At 37.7% G+C, this 18,983-nt stretch overlaps 1 protein-coding gene across 1 annotated transcript in view; it reads left to right on the forward strand.

Annotated features, from left to right (window-relative positions):
- Positions 1–1,032: 1,032 nt before the first annotated feature.
- The window catches only part of mrpl23 (mitochondrial ribosomal protein L23), a 72,627-nt gene continuing 54,676 nt past the window's right edge, over positions 1,033–18,983 (forward strand). The window contains exons 1-2 of the mRNA XM_038275726.1: positions 1,033–1,165; positions 2,256–2,378. Of these exons, the coding sequence (XP_038131654.1) occupies positions 1,146–1,165; positions 2,256–2,378 (143 nt within the window). The 5' untranslated portion in view covers positions 1,033–1,145. The remainder of the gene's footprint in view (positions 1,166–2,255; positions 2,379–18,983) is intronic.

Consider the following 18,983-nt stretch of genomic DNA (forward strand, 5'->3'; position numbering starts at 1 on the left):
TAGCATTTCTTTGTCTAATAGCTCAGTATTAACTGTTATAAAGTGCTCTACATTTGTTTTAATTAATTGTGAATATTTACAAAAGATCTGACTAAGAATGAAGAAATCAAGACTGACAATACACATAATTTTAAAACAAAAACATTTAAAGAAAAGGAAATCAAAAACATTTCCTTCCTTTAGAATGTTAGGAATTCAAAAATGATTTAACTAAAGTTGTCAACTAATTCAAACCAGCCTTCAAATTTACATTTGTGTATTTTCTGTCATCAGAAACATGTCTGAAGGGCTGCATATTCTTACCAGAAGAAATAATATGCAGCCCAACAAATATAATGCTTTTGTTACTTTATCATAATGACACTTTTTGGTTTCATAGTTCGGAAACAATATAAAACACCGCTTATTGCAGTTCGTTTGAGTCACGTTGTTTTTTTTTTTTTTTTTTTTTTTTATTACAAACCTTACAAAGTACAAAACATTGACAGGGCGACTTGTACATGCATTTCCATTCAATACAACAAATTAACAGACAAAGTCGGTCAGTGACCTGTCAAACCATCATCGCGCAAGCCCATAAAAAATAAAGATCATAAAACAATTAAAAAATAGACATTATAAACATCATATCGCTTTTACACTTGAATTATGGCTGAAATAAAATAACAAAAACAGTACTACAGTAAAATAGTTAAATAATAGCAAAGGGCAATCTTATATTAAATCAAAGTGTCCCAACAAGGATGATAATTTGACAGCAGGTTTGGATTTAGTCAGTCTCAGAGAATCATAATATGAATCAGTCATTTTGCCAATGGCAAAAAGTGGGCTTTGTTTTAAAATACCTACTTCTGTGCAAGAAAAAAAAAACACCACTATAAGACAATTTCCTAAATGTTCAAGAGCCTTATTTTCACCTTCTAAAGTATATAAAATGAATGGTTCAGATAGTGTCGACAAAACTGTTCAGTCATTTTTGGGATTGAGCCACAGCATTTGGATCTCTAAAAATGCACGGAATTTTCATCACTCCTACGTAGCAATGTTTACCCGGAAGCACTTCTCTGCACGTGTGTATTTCAACCTTGAAGAACTGCAACGGAAAATTTACAGCATCTAATGTGTCCTTGCTTACCGGTACAGTAATGCCAGTGACAAGATTGTTGTAAGTATTCATGTTTAGTTTTTAAACGAGTGTTTTAAAGCTTCACTCACAGTGCTAATAGTTACCATTTTTAATAGTTTGGGGACTTAACTCACCCCAGCTAAAGGTTGGTATAAACACTGTCCCCCTTCCTTGTTTTGTATGTCCCATTGTTGCTTTGGGCTGTGCATTTCTTGTGTTGGTGTTATATGGAATAAACGTTTCAAACTGTTGACTTCTTACTAAAAACTGGCATGACCCATTCAAAGAGAGAATGCAGTTAGCATTAGCTAGCTAAGCTAAAAACATTTGTCTCTTCTGTTAGCAGGTAACTGTAGCTACTGCTAACTGCAGTTTTAAAACACGTTACACGACATCCGGGTCTTGTAAGCTGACAGGTGTGTCTAATTGTACGCTTTGCAAATATAATTATTATCTTTTTTACTTTTAAAATTGTGAGTTTCAGCTGAATGATCCATATTTTAAAGCCCTGTATGTCTGTGTTGAGCTTTTACAAACGACAGAAGTTGAATTTATGTCTAATAACTTTCTATAAAGGCTAAAAAACAAATACTATCAGCCCAATCATGTCTTACAGTAAGCAGCAGTGACTTTTGGGGTAATGTAGACAATTTTTGAAAGAAACTCACCTTATAGAAATGTTGAATTACAATTATGCATATCTTCCTATTACAAAAATGTTAAGAAAGCTGTAAATCTAATTTAAGTTTATTAAGGTAGGGGATTCTTGATACAACTTTTTCCTTTCCAGTACAATACCTATATTGCAACTTTTAAGTGTTGACCGATACCAATATTGAAGTGGATTCAAATACAGTTCTCTAGACAAGTTGCCTTTTATTAGGGAAAGCTTATTGTTCAAATATGGCTCTTTTACATGTAATTTTATTGATTTATAACCAGAGCTGCTAAAAAATGTTCTGGCAACCTGTGACAGGGTTGAGATTGGAGTGGTGCTAATTTTTAGCTTTTCTTTGTTTTTTTTTCTTTCTAAAACAAGATCAATAAATAAAGAAGGGTTCTAGTACCCATCCTCTCAGATACTATGAAATATAAAGATTATAGTGCTCACCTTCTTGTCTCCTCTCAGACACCCTCTCTACCAGCTGGGGAACCCTCAACTTAGGATCTTCAGACCCAACTGGTTTCTGACCCTCGTAAGGCCGGGGAAAGAGCAACCTCCTGACACTGTCCAATTTCGTGTACCAATGGAGTAAGTTTTTGCTTCTAAGTATATACTGAGATATATAGTGGCTTTTAAAAAAAACAGACTGTTCTGTCGCAGTGAGAAATTTTGACATAACATATTTGCATTTTGTTACTATGTTACCAAGCAGTGAATTGAAATAAGTTGGTTCTTTGAAAAACAGAGATCCAATGATCTGTTTTACCATATCGCACACCACCATATGTTGAATAAATACGAGCAGACCTAGAATGTAAGTTTGTACTTTGAATGTGCAAGATTCGGGGTGTGTGTACTGATCTGAAATATAATAATTTGATAATTATTTTTTTTTTTTTGCCAGATACATTTAGTATTCTTATCTTTCATATTTCTGTAATTTTTCACTGACAATTTTTGAATAATAAGAAGTAAGCAAAAGCATATCTAAAACAAATATATACTCTATTAGAACCCCCCTTATGATTTGTTATTAATTATTATGATGATGGTATGTGATTACAACAGGGTGACATCATGTTTTGCTATAGTTATGTTCTAAGCATTTGAAATATATATACCGATGATTTATTGTAATCATAACTGTAGTGTGTGCAATATTCATATCACAAAAGACTGTAAGATTTCCGTCAGTATTGGCTAATATGGCTAAATATGCATTTCTCAAGCAAATATAATATTTAACCAGTCTGACAAAATGCTCAATGCAACAGATGGTAACTTTGAAGACATATCAGAATATCCAGAATGCTAAAGGTCACAGATTGTAGGTAACACAAATAGGAAAGAGAGCAAAAAAGACGTTAGTACGTTGCGACGTTAGTTAGTGCTGAGCAATATAACCAGGTATCTGTATCAGCTGATAGTTTGTCAAAATAGTTTGTCAAAACTAAACAGCAGGCATCTGCCATTTCAACAATATACCCTCTAAATATGTAAGGCACCATAGGAAAGATGCTGAGAAAGAATTTTGTGTTTATGGTTTTAGAATGCTTTACACACGTGTAACAGAAGTGATTTGTACAGGAGGGTTTGGGGGACAAAGAGCTGAGGGGATGATTTGCAGTCTTAAGATTTTTACCTTTCTTTAGGTTCTAGGTTTCTCTTGCTAGATGAATGCTTTATGGTGATCTTAAACACTATTTATTTTAAGAAGACGATGGACAGATGGTAATTTGATCCTGAGTGTCTAAGTGAATAGTCAACCTATGGGTTAGTATCAGGGGGGATGGGGAGATGTATGTTGTAGTTTTCCATGCGCCAAAGACACAGACCTGTAAATCCCAATCTGAAACTGTCATTGGCATAGCTGTCATATTAATAGGGAGCTTTTAATTATGTGTTTTGACTATTTTCTCAGTGTTGAATCAAGATACGAAAAATAAATAGCAAAGTTTTAGAGGCACAAGTATAAATATTTTGTGTACCGTATTTTCACGACCATAAGGCGCACCGTACTAAAAGGCGCAGTCTCAGTTATGTGTCCCATTTCTGTATTTAACACACACATAAGGCGCACCGGACTATAGGGCGCGTTTTTTATATACAGGTACATGTCCTCTACTACCTTTAAATAGCTCTACTGCGTATTTAAAAATACAGCGGGCCCAAAACTGAGTATGACTGTGCTTTATTCATGTATTTATTACAAAGTATTAATCAAACCTGGCAGCTGGCCATGAGACAGACACATCGCACATGACACAGCGCTGTGATTACTCCTAAATTAACTTAAAATCCTGAAACCTGCCGACAGACTATGTTCGCTTTTATTACCGGTATCCTGGTGCCTGCAGCTAAAATTATTTAGATGAAAAACACCTGCCAGCCGACGCGGTGAGGCTGCTGTTGAAGGGATTTCTGCTGTCGGTGCACCGCTGGTATGTGGGGGTCTGAGCGCCTCCGACAGAAATAGATAATCTGGATGAACTGACTGCAATTAAGTTTTCAGGTGGACTTTCTCACTTAAAAACATATTAAAACTACTTTATTCCCACTGATCACAGCAAATATAGCTGCAAGATTTAGATTATTTAGATGAAAAAACACCTGCCAGCCACCGCGATGAAGAGGAGGAGACGCGCCGGGGCTGCTGTTGAATTAAGTTTTCAGGGAGAAAAATACAGCGGGAGCAAAACTGAGTATGATTGTGCTTTATTCATGTATTTATTACAAAGTATTAATCAAACCCATCAAAGTCATCATCCTCTGTTTCTGAATAAAACAGCTGCGCTAAATCAGACATGCCAGTTTCCCATTCTTCGCTGTCAGTCACTTTCCGTGCAGCGCGGCTCCTCAGAAATAATGCCGGCTTTTGCGAAAGCTTGAACCACAGAGCCAGCAGACACATTAGTCCAAGGATCAACAATCCATCCGCAAACGGTGGCGTAACTTGCCCGGCGCTGCCTTCCACTTATCCTGAAACTGTGGTCTCAGTCTGTCATCCATCGCTCCCACGCCGCTCGCAGCCTTACTTTGAACGGCCGCTTCACACCGATGTCGAGCGGTTGAAGTTCCTTTGTCAGACCCCCGGGATAACAGCAAGCACAGCGTTCATTTGATTCACCTTTTTTTCACATCGGCTGTGAGATGGGCACGCAGCGATGGTGATGCGTGGAAAAAAGCACCTGGTCTCCTCACATACACCTGCCTTTCATCATCTTCTCATCTATCCAGCCCTTTTCATTTAATATCATATGTCATCAGAGCGCTGTGTCTGTCTCGCTGTCAGCTCCCAGATCAGCTTCTCTGATTGGTTGATGCGGCGCGTCCAGCAGCAAAACTTCAATTTTTCCATCTCGAGCAGCAGCAGCGCGTTGGCGGTGCGTCAGATGCTTAAACGCTCCCGACGTGCTGCACCTGCAGCTCAAAACGCGCTGCGGGACCTTTTGCTGCGCCTATACGCGCGTCAACCATTGACTTTGCATGTAAACTCGCTGCTTCTGCTGCACCTGCTGGGTCCGGTTCACACCGATGTCGAGTGGTTGAACAGCGAGCACAGCCTTAATTTGTTTCCCCATGTTTTTCACATCAGCTGTGAGATGGGCACGCATGGAGTTACATATTAACAGCGATGGTGATAAGTGGAAAAAAAACACCTGGTCTCCTTACATTCAGCCACTCTTTCATCATGTCCTCAATGAGGTGGTCTCAAAAGTCGCAGTTACAACACACATAAGGCACACCGCACCATAGGGCGCACCGCACATTTTGAGGGAAAAAAAAGACGTTTAAGTGCGCCTTATAGTCGTGAAAATACGGTATTTTCTTTTCATTCCCACAGGGTCAAATCTATGCCTACATTCCCATTGATATTTACGAAAATGCCCTTTAGCTAGTCACAGAAATGCAAATTCTGGAAGCCATTATTTCCTCCTAACTACTCTTCGAATCAAAAATGATGGAGCGCGTTTAAAGTGGTGCGTTTTCTGGCACTTGACTTTTAAGCAAAGTCTATACATTTTCAAAGGGGTGCAAGTAAGAGCCAAGGCTTAATTTTAGATTAATCTATCAGTTATAAACCAATTATAAGCCAATTTTGCTGTGTTTTTTTTTTTTTTTTAGATCCTTTGCTAAAACACCAAAATGAACCCAAGTTTATCCATCCAGGATATTCCTTGGTAGTAAAACCAACTTCCTGTATTGCTCTGCCACCACCATCTTTGACGGATGGTTTTAAAACTTACTTACTTTAGACTTTAGAAATGTTAGTGTCATTTTGTATGCACCTGGTACACAAAACAAAATTTTATTTTGAACAGCTCTTATGACATTTCCAATTTGTTAAATCAAATGTAAACATTGTGAGGAAAAAAAAACATGGTGTTGTTGTTGTGTCAAGAGAGCGCAATCTCCTCTGACTGTAAAAACCTTTTCCCTGAAGGAATTTTGGCTTGTCTGTGTAAACAGCTGTAAATTTCATTCATGCTCAGGAGTTAGGGATTTTGGAACAGTCCCTTTTGCATTCACACCCATGTTAAACTTGCTGTGCTGTGAAGAGTGACGCTGCTGTTCCAGAATATTAAATACAATGCTTCTTCCATGCTATTTTTTGAAAAACCCTAATCAATTAAATGTCTTCTAATTGAACAATTTGGGCTATATAAGTGCAACATTGACTGAGTAAAGTTTTTCTGAAATAAATTATTTTGTATACAGCATAAAATAAAGTTTGAGTTAAAAAAAATTAAAAAAAATAAATCTTTGTTTCTTACATCTATGTATTAGGGTTTAGACTGACTCCAGTACATCAGATCGCAATGACTGAAGAATAATCCATCATGTTACATTATGTAAGGTCTCTTGGTTTGAGGAAATATTTAAAATGTGCTAGAAAATGTGTCAAAAAATTAGACTAAAAAAATACTTCTTTCATGAAAATGTGAAATTGAGTTTTCTGGCCACCAGATGGCATGAACACTTCAGGAATAGAAAACAGAAAAGCTCCTATCACACGCTAATACAATTGAAATCTTAAATATTTGACTGGAACAGTCCCAGTGATGGCTTATGAAAGGCTTCCAAGAGGAATGATGTAGGAGGTGATGTTTAAAGAACTTTTGTTTAGTTATGTAGTTGAAGTTCAGAAGAAGTTGTTGACAGCAAGACACAGAACACCAGTCACTAACAAGAGACAGTATAAATACCTAAAAGCAAATGAAAATATGTTTTTGGTTATACTTTAAATGCCATGTCTAACTGAGTATTAAGAATGCCACTCCACTCGACTACTTCCTGGGTTTGCATTGTTGTGTCCTCTTGATGAACCCACTAAAAAGTCCAATGTATGTAACAGTGCTTAGGTGCACATAAAGTTTTAGTTTGAGGGAATGCAACAGGGTATATTCTATGGTAAAACCTTTATGCATGCCCTTACTAATCATCCCAGGTACTAGTGAGTAGATTTTTGAGTGCGTCTGTTGGCCGAGGTTACTGAGGTTTGTATTCTCCTCAGGCGAAGAGAGGCCCAGAACCCATGCTAAGGAGAAAAATTAAAGTTTTCAGCAGATCATCTATGTGTCTCTGGTGGGGTTTAGACCATAATCTGTTCATCCAGGTGCTTGGCCTCCCACTCTGATTTTTGCCTTTTCTCTGCCAAACTCCTAGGGTGCTTATGTAATTGTGTATATGTGTGTGTGTGCATGCACTTTTGTCAGTGTGGGCGAGTCTGCTCGTGAGAATGGTGTGCGTCTCTGTGTACACATGCACAAAAGTGGGTAAGTGGTGGGTGCGTGTGTGTTTTAAAAGGGTGTGTAATGTTATTTTTCTTTGCAGTCTTTGATGCCTGTTAGAGGTACGCAGCTGATTGATACGGAACTGGAGCCTCACTGTGTGCTCGAAATGTTGTTTTTCTGTATTTATTCAAACATGTAGTACGAGGTCCCACGTTGTGAGACAATGACACAAACTAAATATCACTCCCACTCCTAGTTTATTGATGAGTGAGTCAAGAAGGCAGTGAAAGCAGTTGTAGGCGTGTAAGCGTGAGTAAACTATTGAACTGAGCAGCTGTTCATGAGAGCCGGTGATGATGGTGTCATAAAGCATGTTGGTATTATAAGGCGATCTTTATATTAATGACACCCAGGAGCTACAGTTCCTGAATCAAATTGTGTAGCAGGAGAAGCATCAGTGTAACAGTGTAGGAAAAAATAAAATGTTATTTGGTGGCTTCAGTTTCAGTTGGATGTGATCAAAACATATTTAGTATCAGCGTACCTTAACTATATATCTTGGTGCACACTTGGTCATATTCCTTGAACTTCCAAACATTTTGCCACATCTCAAGCGCACACTTTTACTGTAATTTATACAGAATTTATGTAGTTAAATAAACACAAAATTTGATAGAGAAAGGGTTTGAGAAACACGTGTTTAAATTTGTTTCTTAACAAATTTTATAAATTGTGATTAGAATTTGTATTCTCTTCATTTTGATAGCTGGAAATTAAATCCAGTTGCTCTAAACAAAGAAATTAGTTCACTGTAGTGCGATCCCTTAGAGGTTTGCTAAGAAGCTTCATAAGGTCTAAGAGAAAACGCAAACAGATAAGTTGTAAAGTTTACGGAAGACCAATTATGCCATGATTAAGAATGCATAATGAAATTAATAAATGAACCACTAAAATAGGTGCATATTCAAAAAATAGCTTTAAATCTAAATCACTGTGCCATTTAATTCAAAAAAGGGGGGAAAGGAGAGATTAATATACACTCACCGGCCACTTTATTAGGTACCCCATGCTAGTAACGGGTTGGACCCCCTTTTGCCTTCAGAACTGCCTCAATTCTTCGTGGCATAGATTCAACAAGGTGCTGGAAGCATTCCTCAGGGGGTTTGGTCCATATTGACATGATGGCATCACACAGTTGCCACAGATTTGTCGGCTGCACATCCATGATGCGAATCTCCTGTTCCACCACATCCCATGGTGGATGCTCTATTGGATTGAGATCTGGTGACTGTGGAGGCCATTTGAGTACAGTGAACTCATGTCATGCCCTTCTATCAGCTAGAACCAGTCTGGCCATTCTTCTCTGGCATCAACAAGGCATTTCCGCCCACAGAACTGCCGCTCACTGGATGTTTTTTCTTTTTCGGACCATTCTCTGTAAACCCTAGAGATGGTTGTGCGTGAAAATCCCAGTAGATCAGCAGTTTCTGAAATACTCAGACCAGCCCTTCTGGCACCAACAATCATGCCACGTTCAAAGTCACTCAAATCACCTTTCTTCCCCATACTGATGCTCGGTTTGAACTGCAGGAGATTGTCTTGACCATGTCTACATGCCTAAATGCACTGAGTTGCCGCCATGTGATAACGAGCAGTTGGACAGGTGTACCTAATAAAGTGGCCGGTGAGTGTATTTTATTAGGATTTAGCACTTGAGTTGGGTTACTGTAGTGTGTTGTGTAGACAGAGAAAATACATCAGTTTGCAGGAGTTTGCAATGTTTTGGTCAGTTGAGCAAAAAAATTGAACATGCCAGTGGCAGCATCATGCATTGTGAAACAATACTGTTTTTTAAACAGTTTTAGGTATGAAAAGATGAAATTCTGTCTGGAAATGTTATGAGAGTGAATCGTAATTAATCAATTATAAAAAATAATTCACAGTGATTATTGGACTATTTAAATAATTGTCTGCTGATGATGTGAAATTGTCAACAAACTGTCCAAGCATATATATGAAAAACCTTCCCTATCTGCAAATATGCTCCATTCAAAACTCCTCAAGTGGCATGGTTTTAGCTCCACCTAGTTCAAATTCTGAAAAAAAAAGGTCTTTAGGAAAACCCTTTATCTGAAGAAATAATCTATTCTCGAAACAATCTACAGATGAATTAGCAAAACCATCATTATTTGCATCCTCAAAAAAATGTTTGTGGTTTAATCTACAAGATTGGAAGAACATCTGTATGAGGCTCCTATTAAAGGAAGCGCAACGAGGGTTATTGTCAAAACTGCAAAACCAAATATCAGATCAAAGCTTTATTACTTTTCAAAATGACCGCTTAAAGTTAAATATTACCTCTCATTTATTTTTCTTTTATATCTAATTTTCTTACCCTTTTGTTATTTTCTACCGTTTTCTCTGTGCCACCTTGGTCTCTATTTTGTCTGGCCTCCCAAAAGCTTCATATCTAAAACAAAATATTTCTTTTTTGAAACACCTGGGCTGTTTTTGATTTCTTTCAATTCTGCTTTTGTCTGTGCAAGGGAAGCATTTGTTTCATCTTTGATTGTTCTTAAGCTTTTTGTGCTTGGTAAGTATTTCCTCTCGGCTCTAGAACATCATCAAATTTCCAGGTCCACCCCCCACCCCCTCACCCCACCCACACACACCTCTTGTGTCTCACCTGGCAGTGGCTTGAGGGCAGCTGAGTTGAACGCAATGCCTCAAACAATGACAGTTGCCCTTCATAAATGTTCCACTTAATCTCACTGTTAGAAACCAGTTTATTGTTTAGGCCAAAAAGTTTTGAATACTTATTGTCTAAAAGCTGTACACACCCTCCGTATGAGTGTAACCAGCTTTACTGAACTGTCTTTATGTAAAAATTTTATGACCCTTAAATTGGTGTCATGCTGTAAGATTATCACACCCAATTACTGAACCAAAAATGTAATTATTCACACCCTGCCCCCCCCCCCCCCCCCCCCCCCCCCCAATCATCTCAACTGTCTCTTGTATGCCTGGTGTCTCAGGTTCCTCGATGGCTTACCTCCAAACAATGTCTATTATGATCTTGATACGTAGTGTTAAGAAACTTCTGCACATCTATTGTCTCTCCAGATGGGAGGGTTAAAGTAGAGAGTGCGCATATCTCAACCGTACCTTACAAAGGGTAAACCAACAATGAGGAGCGGCTTTCTTTTGACTTTCATCTGTGCTGAGCACAACTCTCCAGTTTCTTTTGCACCACTAAGCCACTATGACACTATGTACTTTGAAGTCGTAAGTGCACTTGATCTGTGTATGTGTAGCTCTGTTTACACAATCACATTCAGAAATTAGGACACCCTATGAAAGCTTTTCTGTTTCTCTTACTAGAAATTGGACAAGTTAAATGTAACTTTTAGCAATACTAAAAGCAGTTCAGTCTAATATCTACACTGTATGTCTTGATGATATGACCAAAACTTATGCCATGATATATTTCTTTATTTCGGTCGATAATTGCAATATCCATATAAAAACCTCAGAAAAACTGCCAAGAAAGCACACTACAATATCCTGAACAAACTTCTGAACCAGGTGATTATCTCTCTCATATTGTTCAGTCCATGGCTTCAAACTTAATTTCTTTATCACCGCTTCTTTATTTTTTTTCATGAATGACCTTCATTTGTTCAAGAAAACAAGCAAACCTAATTCTTGCCTTTCAATTGACGTCACTTCCGCCTGATTACTTATGCATCTCATGAAGTGGTGGTCTGCCGAGTGAGTTGTTGACTAGAGCCGCGTGTTTAGGGAGTGTTCAATCATCACTTGCGTGTGTTGTTTAAGGCTTTTCTAACAGATCAAATCAAAAGACCGATAAAGGATAGGTTCCTTGTGAAGATATTAAAAAGGGGCCTCGCACTAAGGTTTTCACAAAAAGACAGAAAAATGACTTAATATCATTTCTCTGACTTTGAAGGGAGCCGAGTCAAAATAATGCCATAGTTTTTTGCAATCACTTTTTTTAAGGGTTATTAATTGACTTTGTTTTTAATGTACATATGAAGAGCCTATAATTTTCATGAGCAGTGATTCGAAGATGCATTCAAAGTATTTGAAAATATATGTAGTAGAAGTTCATATAATAATCGTTACTTACACGACTCTATAATGCAAGATTTGTCTTTCAGGACCATAACTCTGACATTTTTAACCCATCCACAGATGAAAAAGTTGTAGGCATCCATGCTTTTCCAAGCCTTCATTTGTTTAGCTGTGCAAAAGCTCGTTTGTAACACTTAATTGTTAGAGATATCGGGGAACTGAACTGGCAGGTATTTTGCCAACTCGTAAGTCAAATCATTGTTGGATAACTCATAAGGATCTAATCCATCATGCAATTTGACTTTTTCCATGTATCGATTCTGAAAATTTGAATCTAAAGCAAAAAAAATTTTGGAAGAAGAGTCGCATTTTCTTGGCACTTCGGCAGCCATTTTTAGTTGACATTAGGCGGAAATGAGTGTATCACATAACTGCAACCCAAGAATGGAAGGAGCTAATTAACTCTTATAATTGATTTCAAAAAGGCATGAAAAGAACATACTAATGTATTTCACTGCAAAGAAAGTGGTCTACTTGAGCAGTGTTTCCCAGCCAGCAGTACGCGTACCCCTAGTGGTCCTCGAGTGCATTGCAAGGGGTAAATGAAAATATTTTATTTCTTAGGTAGTAAAATAAAATGGGGCTGGTGTCTGTTTTGCTTGGTGAAGACCCAATTGAAACATTTAACAAGCTTTTATCAATAAAAAAAGCATGTTTTTATATGTTTGAGTTTATCTTGAGTTGTGACAAACATAAAAACCAAGCAGAGGAACAGACTGGATGTACAGAACAGCCTGGTATCAGCTGTTTTTTACCCTGAGCTATCGGAGCTCATCAAAGCAGCTCAGGTGTCTTGAGGGAAAACGGAGCAAAACTAATTAATTCAGTCTGACTTTAATTTTTGTTCTGTAATTTGTTCCCAATTCATCAATTTCAAATGCTCAGAGGAGCTCCAGTTTATAAATTCAAGTTTATAATATGATTTCATTTTTTATTTATTTCGATTCCTTACTGAATTCTAGGCAATATATTTGTTTTTTTTTATTTCTATTTGAGATGGAAAACATAAAATTATAAAAATTAAATGATCAAATTGAAAGATTAAATTATTGGATGTTACACTTTTGTACAACCATCAATACTTTTAACTGACGGGGGGTACTCATGGTGAGACAAAATGCCCAAAGGGTTACAGGAGTACACGAGTGTTAAGAAAGGTCATCCAGTAACATCTTTTTAGTTGAGTTTTTTTTTTAAAGTTATCTTTGCTTAACAAAAAATATGCTGGTAGTCTATGCTATGGGTTTTTTCCTTTGCTTGTCATGAATCACATATCATTATGGTATTTTCCACTTGTCCTATTACACAGTTTTTCACTATTGGCTCACCTAAGAGCAACTGAGATTATGAATTCTGTCAACAAATTAATATCTGTGTAAACCTAAGCCCTGTTTGGCTGTCACTTATTTGATAAATGATTTTCATGGGCAACATGACCCTGAAGGTACTGGATTCTTTCAGAATGCAGTAAGCGCCTGTCGCCTACAGCCTTACAACACCTCCATTTGTTTTGGTGTCCTCCTCCCCGTCTTTCCCAGGGAATTCTTATATTTCATTCACCAACCAGAAAAGCACTATAAAAAGCCTCTAAGTAGATCTAAAAAAACTTTTATCAAACAAGGAGCCACATAAAAAGCCTCCCAGTGGTTTGCCAAGTCAACTTGCTAAAACAGGCAGCCTTTCTTAAAAGGGCTCATGGTAGCCACAAGAGTCACATTGGTTTCTGAATCACCCCAGTGCCAAGTAAAGTTCATATGGAAGTAAAGAGGATACAAGGCATTGAAACCTCCATTTCCCATTTCAGATCTTTGCTCTTTTTTCAGACTTACATAGTTCTCCATTAATACAGATCTCAGGCCAGGCCACACAATGGCCCAGGTCACTGTCAGAGCTTAATATTGGTGCTTGTGTTGTTTTGCCAAATAAGTAGTTGGTGCCAGGGGTTCATTGCCTCTGTTTTGAGTTTGTGTACCTCAAACAATGGCAGTAGTGTCAAATTAGTTAATTTAATTGAGTTATTGCAATGCTGAAGAGAGAACATCCAAGGACATGGTGTATATGAAGCCATTGAACCTTAATGTGGACCAGCTAAGCTATTTAAATGACAATATAAGGGTACAAGAAAAATGTTGGGTTATTTAGTTTCTAATATTTAAAATATGCAAATTTATATCCTTTAGATTTTTGCTTTACAGAGGTATTATATTTCCACATGGTAAAATAGTAGATTATAACTTTGTTTTATGTTTTTTTTTATTTGAGAGCTGTTCTACAAGCTTAACAGAAATGGATTTACAAAATATAACTAAAATCTTAATAGGTAATTTATTGCTTGCAATATAATTACCATTTTAACAGGGGGGCGGGATTGTTGTGGAGGAAGGTTCGCAAGCAATTTTGTTTGTGGCCGGTTTGTCGGAAGTATTTTGCTAACCAGTTATCACTAAGTTGCTAACTGGTTAGCAAGATGCTAAATGGTTAGCTCATCGATTTTCCGTTACGCTTATCCCAGCTGGGGTCACAATGGGTGCTGGTGCCTCGCAGCCCAAAATCATGCGCCACAACCTCAGGTTTTGTATCCTGTACCAGTCAATGGGAAAGCGGCAGGGTACGCCCTTGACAGGTCGCCAGTCTATCGCAGTACAACAAAGAGACAAACAGGACAACCAACCATTCACGCACACAGTCACACCTAAGGACAATTTAAAGAAGCCCATTCACAGTCGTGTTTTTGGACTGTTGGCTGAAGCCGGAGCACCCGGAGAGAACCCACACCTGCACAGGGAGAACACGCAAACTCCATGAAGAAAGACCCAGATCCTTTAAGCTGCAAGACTTGCTACCCACGCCACCAGTATGCAGCCCGAAATGATGAGCTGGGGGATCTATCCCACAACCTCAGGATTTGTGTCCTGTACCAGTACAACTACACTATTACAAAAATGGCATAGAAGCACTGAATCATACATTTCAGAATAGTCAATGGCAAACTAGCTCCATCTCATCTATAATTGGACTATAATTGGATAATTGGTGCATTTTTCTTCTACAAGAAAAAGTGGAAGTGCTCCATCAGATCATTACTCATTTAAGATAAATTTTAACTTGCGAAAGAGTTTATAATTGTTACCTATATTAAAGTGTTAACTGACCAGACCAAAAGAGCCTGAAAACAATACCCTACATCGGCTGCTGTCGTTTCAGCCTCGGAAAGCATCTAGCCTGCCATATAAAGCTTTTCTATTGTAGCCTTATTGTGGTAGTATGAGACTGGAAGTTTTGAAGCACCACATATGTTCTGCAGACAGGACGGGAACAGTTAACAACAGGTCAATGTCAAAAAAGTTTGGCTAAAGATATTACTTTATATTAAGTTGAGTTTACCCGAGTTGGGTGGAGCTACCCTATCATTTCTTTGCCTGTAACAATGGCAGCTATATTTGCTGTGATCAGTGGGTAAAAAGTAGTTTTAATATGATTTCAGTGAGAAAGTCAACCTGAAAACTTAATCTGTGCAGTCAGTTCTCCAGATTACCATCCTGCCTTCAAATATTATTTTGCTGTCGGAGCCGCTCAGACCTCCACATATTGGCGATGCGCTGTCAGTAGGAATCCCATTCAATAGCAGCCTATGGCCCGGTCGTCTCTTCGCGGTTTGTTGCAGAGGTTGGAAGGCGGTTTTCATGTATGTAATCCAAACTGCAGGCACCAGGATAATAAAAGTGAACAAGTTTTGATTTTGGCATTTTAAGTTAATTTAGGCGTTAATAAACTGTTTCAGAGGAGTGATCATAGTGATCTGTATCACCAGGGCTGTTTCTGTCTCCCTGCCAGCTCCCAGATCAGCTTCTCTGATTGGTTGATGCGGCACGTCAAGCAGCAAAAGTTAAATTTTTCCAACTCTAGCAGCTGCTAGGTTTACAACGCGTCCCACATGTCAGAACCTCACGAGAAGCTGCTTCAGATGCGTTGCTCCTGCTGCTCAAAACGAGCTGCGGGACGTTTTGCTGTGCCTTGATGGGCGTCAACCAATGACTTTGCATTTAAACTAGCTGCTCCTGCTGCCTCTGCTGCTTTAGGTGTGAACGTAACGCAAGTCTTTCCAATGCTACTACTGCCTGGTTGGCTTAACTAGCCTGGCAGCCAGACTGGCCTGTCAGCTGCTCAAAAAAATTACTTTCAAAATGCTGTATTTATGTACAGTACATGATGTATTCCCCTGGCCATTGTTACATATTTTTATAGTATAGAAAAATGAGCTGTGATTTCACTTTTTGTTACCAGTATTTTATTGTCTTTTTTAGAAGTTTTCATTGATGTCCATGTAAAGACAACTGTAGAGCTTATATGCTTTAATGCTTTTGAAGCGGCTGACAATGCCACTTTAAAAGGGTCGCAATGCTCCACTAAGGAAAGTAAAGACTACGTTTTTTTTTGTCTGCCATGTTACACTGACTGCAGTGAGCATAAAGAGGCTCAGACTGTGCAGGGTGAGCAGATCTAAATATGTGTAGATTTTTTCACTTGTGTCTCTGTGCCTCACTAATTGAAACACTGTTCCACATTACAAAAAGTAAAAAAAATAAATAAATAAACTTTCGCGGCTACAAAGCAAAGCCCCACTTCATGACCAGACTGCTGCACAGTATCTCAAACCAGAACAGATGCAGAATTTGAATGTTAGAAATATAACGAGAAATAACAATAAACCTTGTGAGATGGTTTATACGGGTACTTGTGAGGAAGTGAGAGGTCATTCTGAGATAGATCTGTGAAGTTTTTTTTTTTCGTTATTTATTTATTTTATTCCATAAAGAAAAGAGTTTGATAAGCTGCATATACCTGGACTGTCCCCTTGTTTTTTTTTGGTTATTTTTTGTGGTTGCAATCACTGGCACTATGTTTCCCCCCTGATCAGGTGACACTGATGGGGCTTGGCACTCACAAAGTCACACGTCGAAGTGAGCGCATAATTTTAAAACTAATAATCACCACACTGACCAGTAAGTCCACCCAAATTGAGGTAGACGTCAGATCATTACTGTTTCACACAATATTTATTCAACTGCCCACTCTCCATCTGCCAAACCACTTGTTTTCTTGCTATCTGTATGAAAGTACTAATGATTTTGCCTCCTTAGTAGCACCACATGTTATTTATGTAAAACTTGCTATTAAAACCTGAATTCCTAAGCCATCTTGAAAAGTATGTACAGACTTGACTAGCATTGGAGAAAAATACAGCGTGTAAACAATTGTTATTGCCATATTAACTATCATTTTAAGCTAATAGGTATTGTCTACTTTACATTTCCAACTTTACACCTTCATTTGAATATTGAATCCATAAATAATTTGACAATCATCTTACAAACTGAATCTATTGACATTACAAAAAGACCGGCTGGGTCTTTTTAAAACTCTAAACGAGGCCAAGAAAATGCAAGTTTTAGGTCTTCCAAGAAAGGTTAAAAATAAACTACTATGGTTCACTAACTACTCTTAAAATGATCTTTATTCCCTGAAGGATACTTACTCCGATTCTCACTTAGCAGGTGCAAAGGGTTACAGTTTGATTAATGTAAAGCAGCCACATATGTTAAATTACACATGATCAAACAGCATTCAGGATAATATTGTCTGTAATTATTTGTCGCCGAACACTAGGTGCCATAAAGCTTTTGCATAGCCAATACCACATCCTTATCATCAGATATTGTGATTTTATTTTATGGAACTATCCTTAAGATTATTTTTCAAGCCGTTATTGTGTAATTAGTTATTCATAATGTTATTTAAACAGCTGGGGAGAAAGATCTAAAAAGTATCTTATGGAAATGTATGAAATTTTAAAGTTTGTTCTTTTTCACTATTTACTGCTCAGTGCATTAAAAAAAATTATACAGATAAGATTCCAAAAAAACAATATTGCCTCAGCAGTTTTAGCAATAAGTGATATAAAGTATTGTTAGCAACTGTACATTCATTGACAGACTTAATGAAATAATGACTTAAGATAATTTTAAAATCAGTCTTAGCTGCCCATGCTTTCTGTTTAGCTGCTGTCTTTTCTCACTATGGCCTTTCACCTACTTCTCTTGTGCTTTGAGAACACAGGTGTAAATGAACCACATTATACCCTTGTAAATGATACTCCTAATCCTCTTGGCTTACTGTGAGTTAACACATTTAAAAATAGGAAATATCCAAGAGCATGTTGATTAGTTGCTGATGAGAGTTTTAATTTTAAGCGACTGATGGAGGTTTATAGTTTAATCCATAGATTGGCAAATGACTGTGCTATAACAACTGTAGGATATGCTTTAATGGGGTGCAACTGAGTCTGCAAGTATTTTTTTTTCCTTTCTTTTTTTCTCTTCCAACTTTCACTCAAAGGTTTGTGCTATTTAAATTTTTACTTTAAATGAGATGACAAAAAGTCACTTTTTAAAAATAATTCTGAGATTTCCTTTCTAAGCCTGCTTGGCAACAACAGACCAAAACTGATCCTTATCCGTGGTTTGCGTCACCTGATTCTTTATAGGTTTTGTGCTTCGAGTTCTTTCATCATGTCGGTCGAGGAATCCTTCTAGCATTTACGTTTGCTTATAAATATATACCAGTTGGCGTGAAATGATGCCTTCAGCCTCAGCAGTTGCTAGAGTTTTTTTCTTCTCAAGAGGAAGAAGTGTGAAAGGTTAGCCTGTGGAGTCGAGTGGATATTTATACTGGGATGATGATGATGATCAGTTGTTGCCTGCATAATTTTTTTTGGGACACCACACCCTTTGTCTAAGTTTAACCTTGTTTATGTACAATCACAACTCTTGACATTTTCTCCTCAACTTTGAGCCCAGGTCCTGTTCCAGACTATGTTCCTGATTGTAGCTAAATTGGAGGCTAAGATTGATTGAGGTCAGTAAGAAAAAGGCTCCTTGACAAATCCTTGCTGTATTTATATATAAGAGTTAGAATTGTGTTGCATAGTAGTAATGGATTTTATTGACTTAAAGTTATGGTACTTGGGACATTCTTGCTGTTATGATAAATGGAACATAAGTGGTGAAAAAATTGCCACTTTCTTTGGCATTTTGTTTAACAGTGATTGATTAATTGACTTTATTGATCTCACAGTGGAGAAATTTGTTACATCAGCTCGAATAGTTAAAGGAGAAATGAGCCAAATGAAGAAGAAAGGTGCATGGGATATATACATTATATATAGTGCGTCAACATAGGACAGCTTTTTCATACATTGTACGGCCTTTAATAAAAAAAAAGGACACGGTGTTCCCCCCGAAAA

Source organism: Cyprinodon tularosa, unplaced genomic scaffold (assembly GCF_016077235.1).
Source record: "Cyprinodon tularosa strain WSP-4 unplaced genomic scaffold, ASM1607723v1 ctg121, whole genome shotgun sequence".
NCBI classification, from domain to species: domain Eukaryota; kingdom Metazoa; phylum Chordata; class Actinopteri; order Cyprinodontiformes; family Cyprinodontidae; genus Cyprinodon; species Cyprinodon tularosa.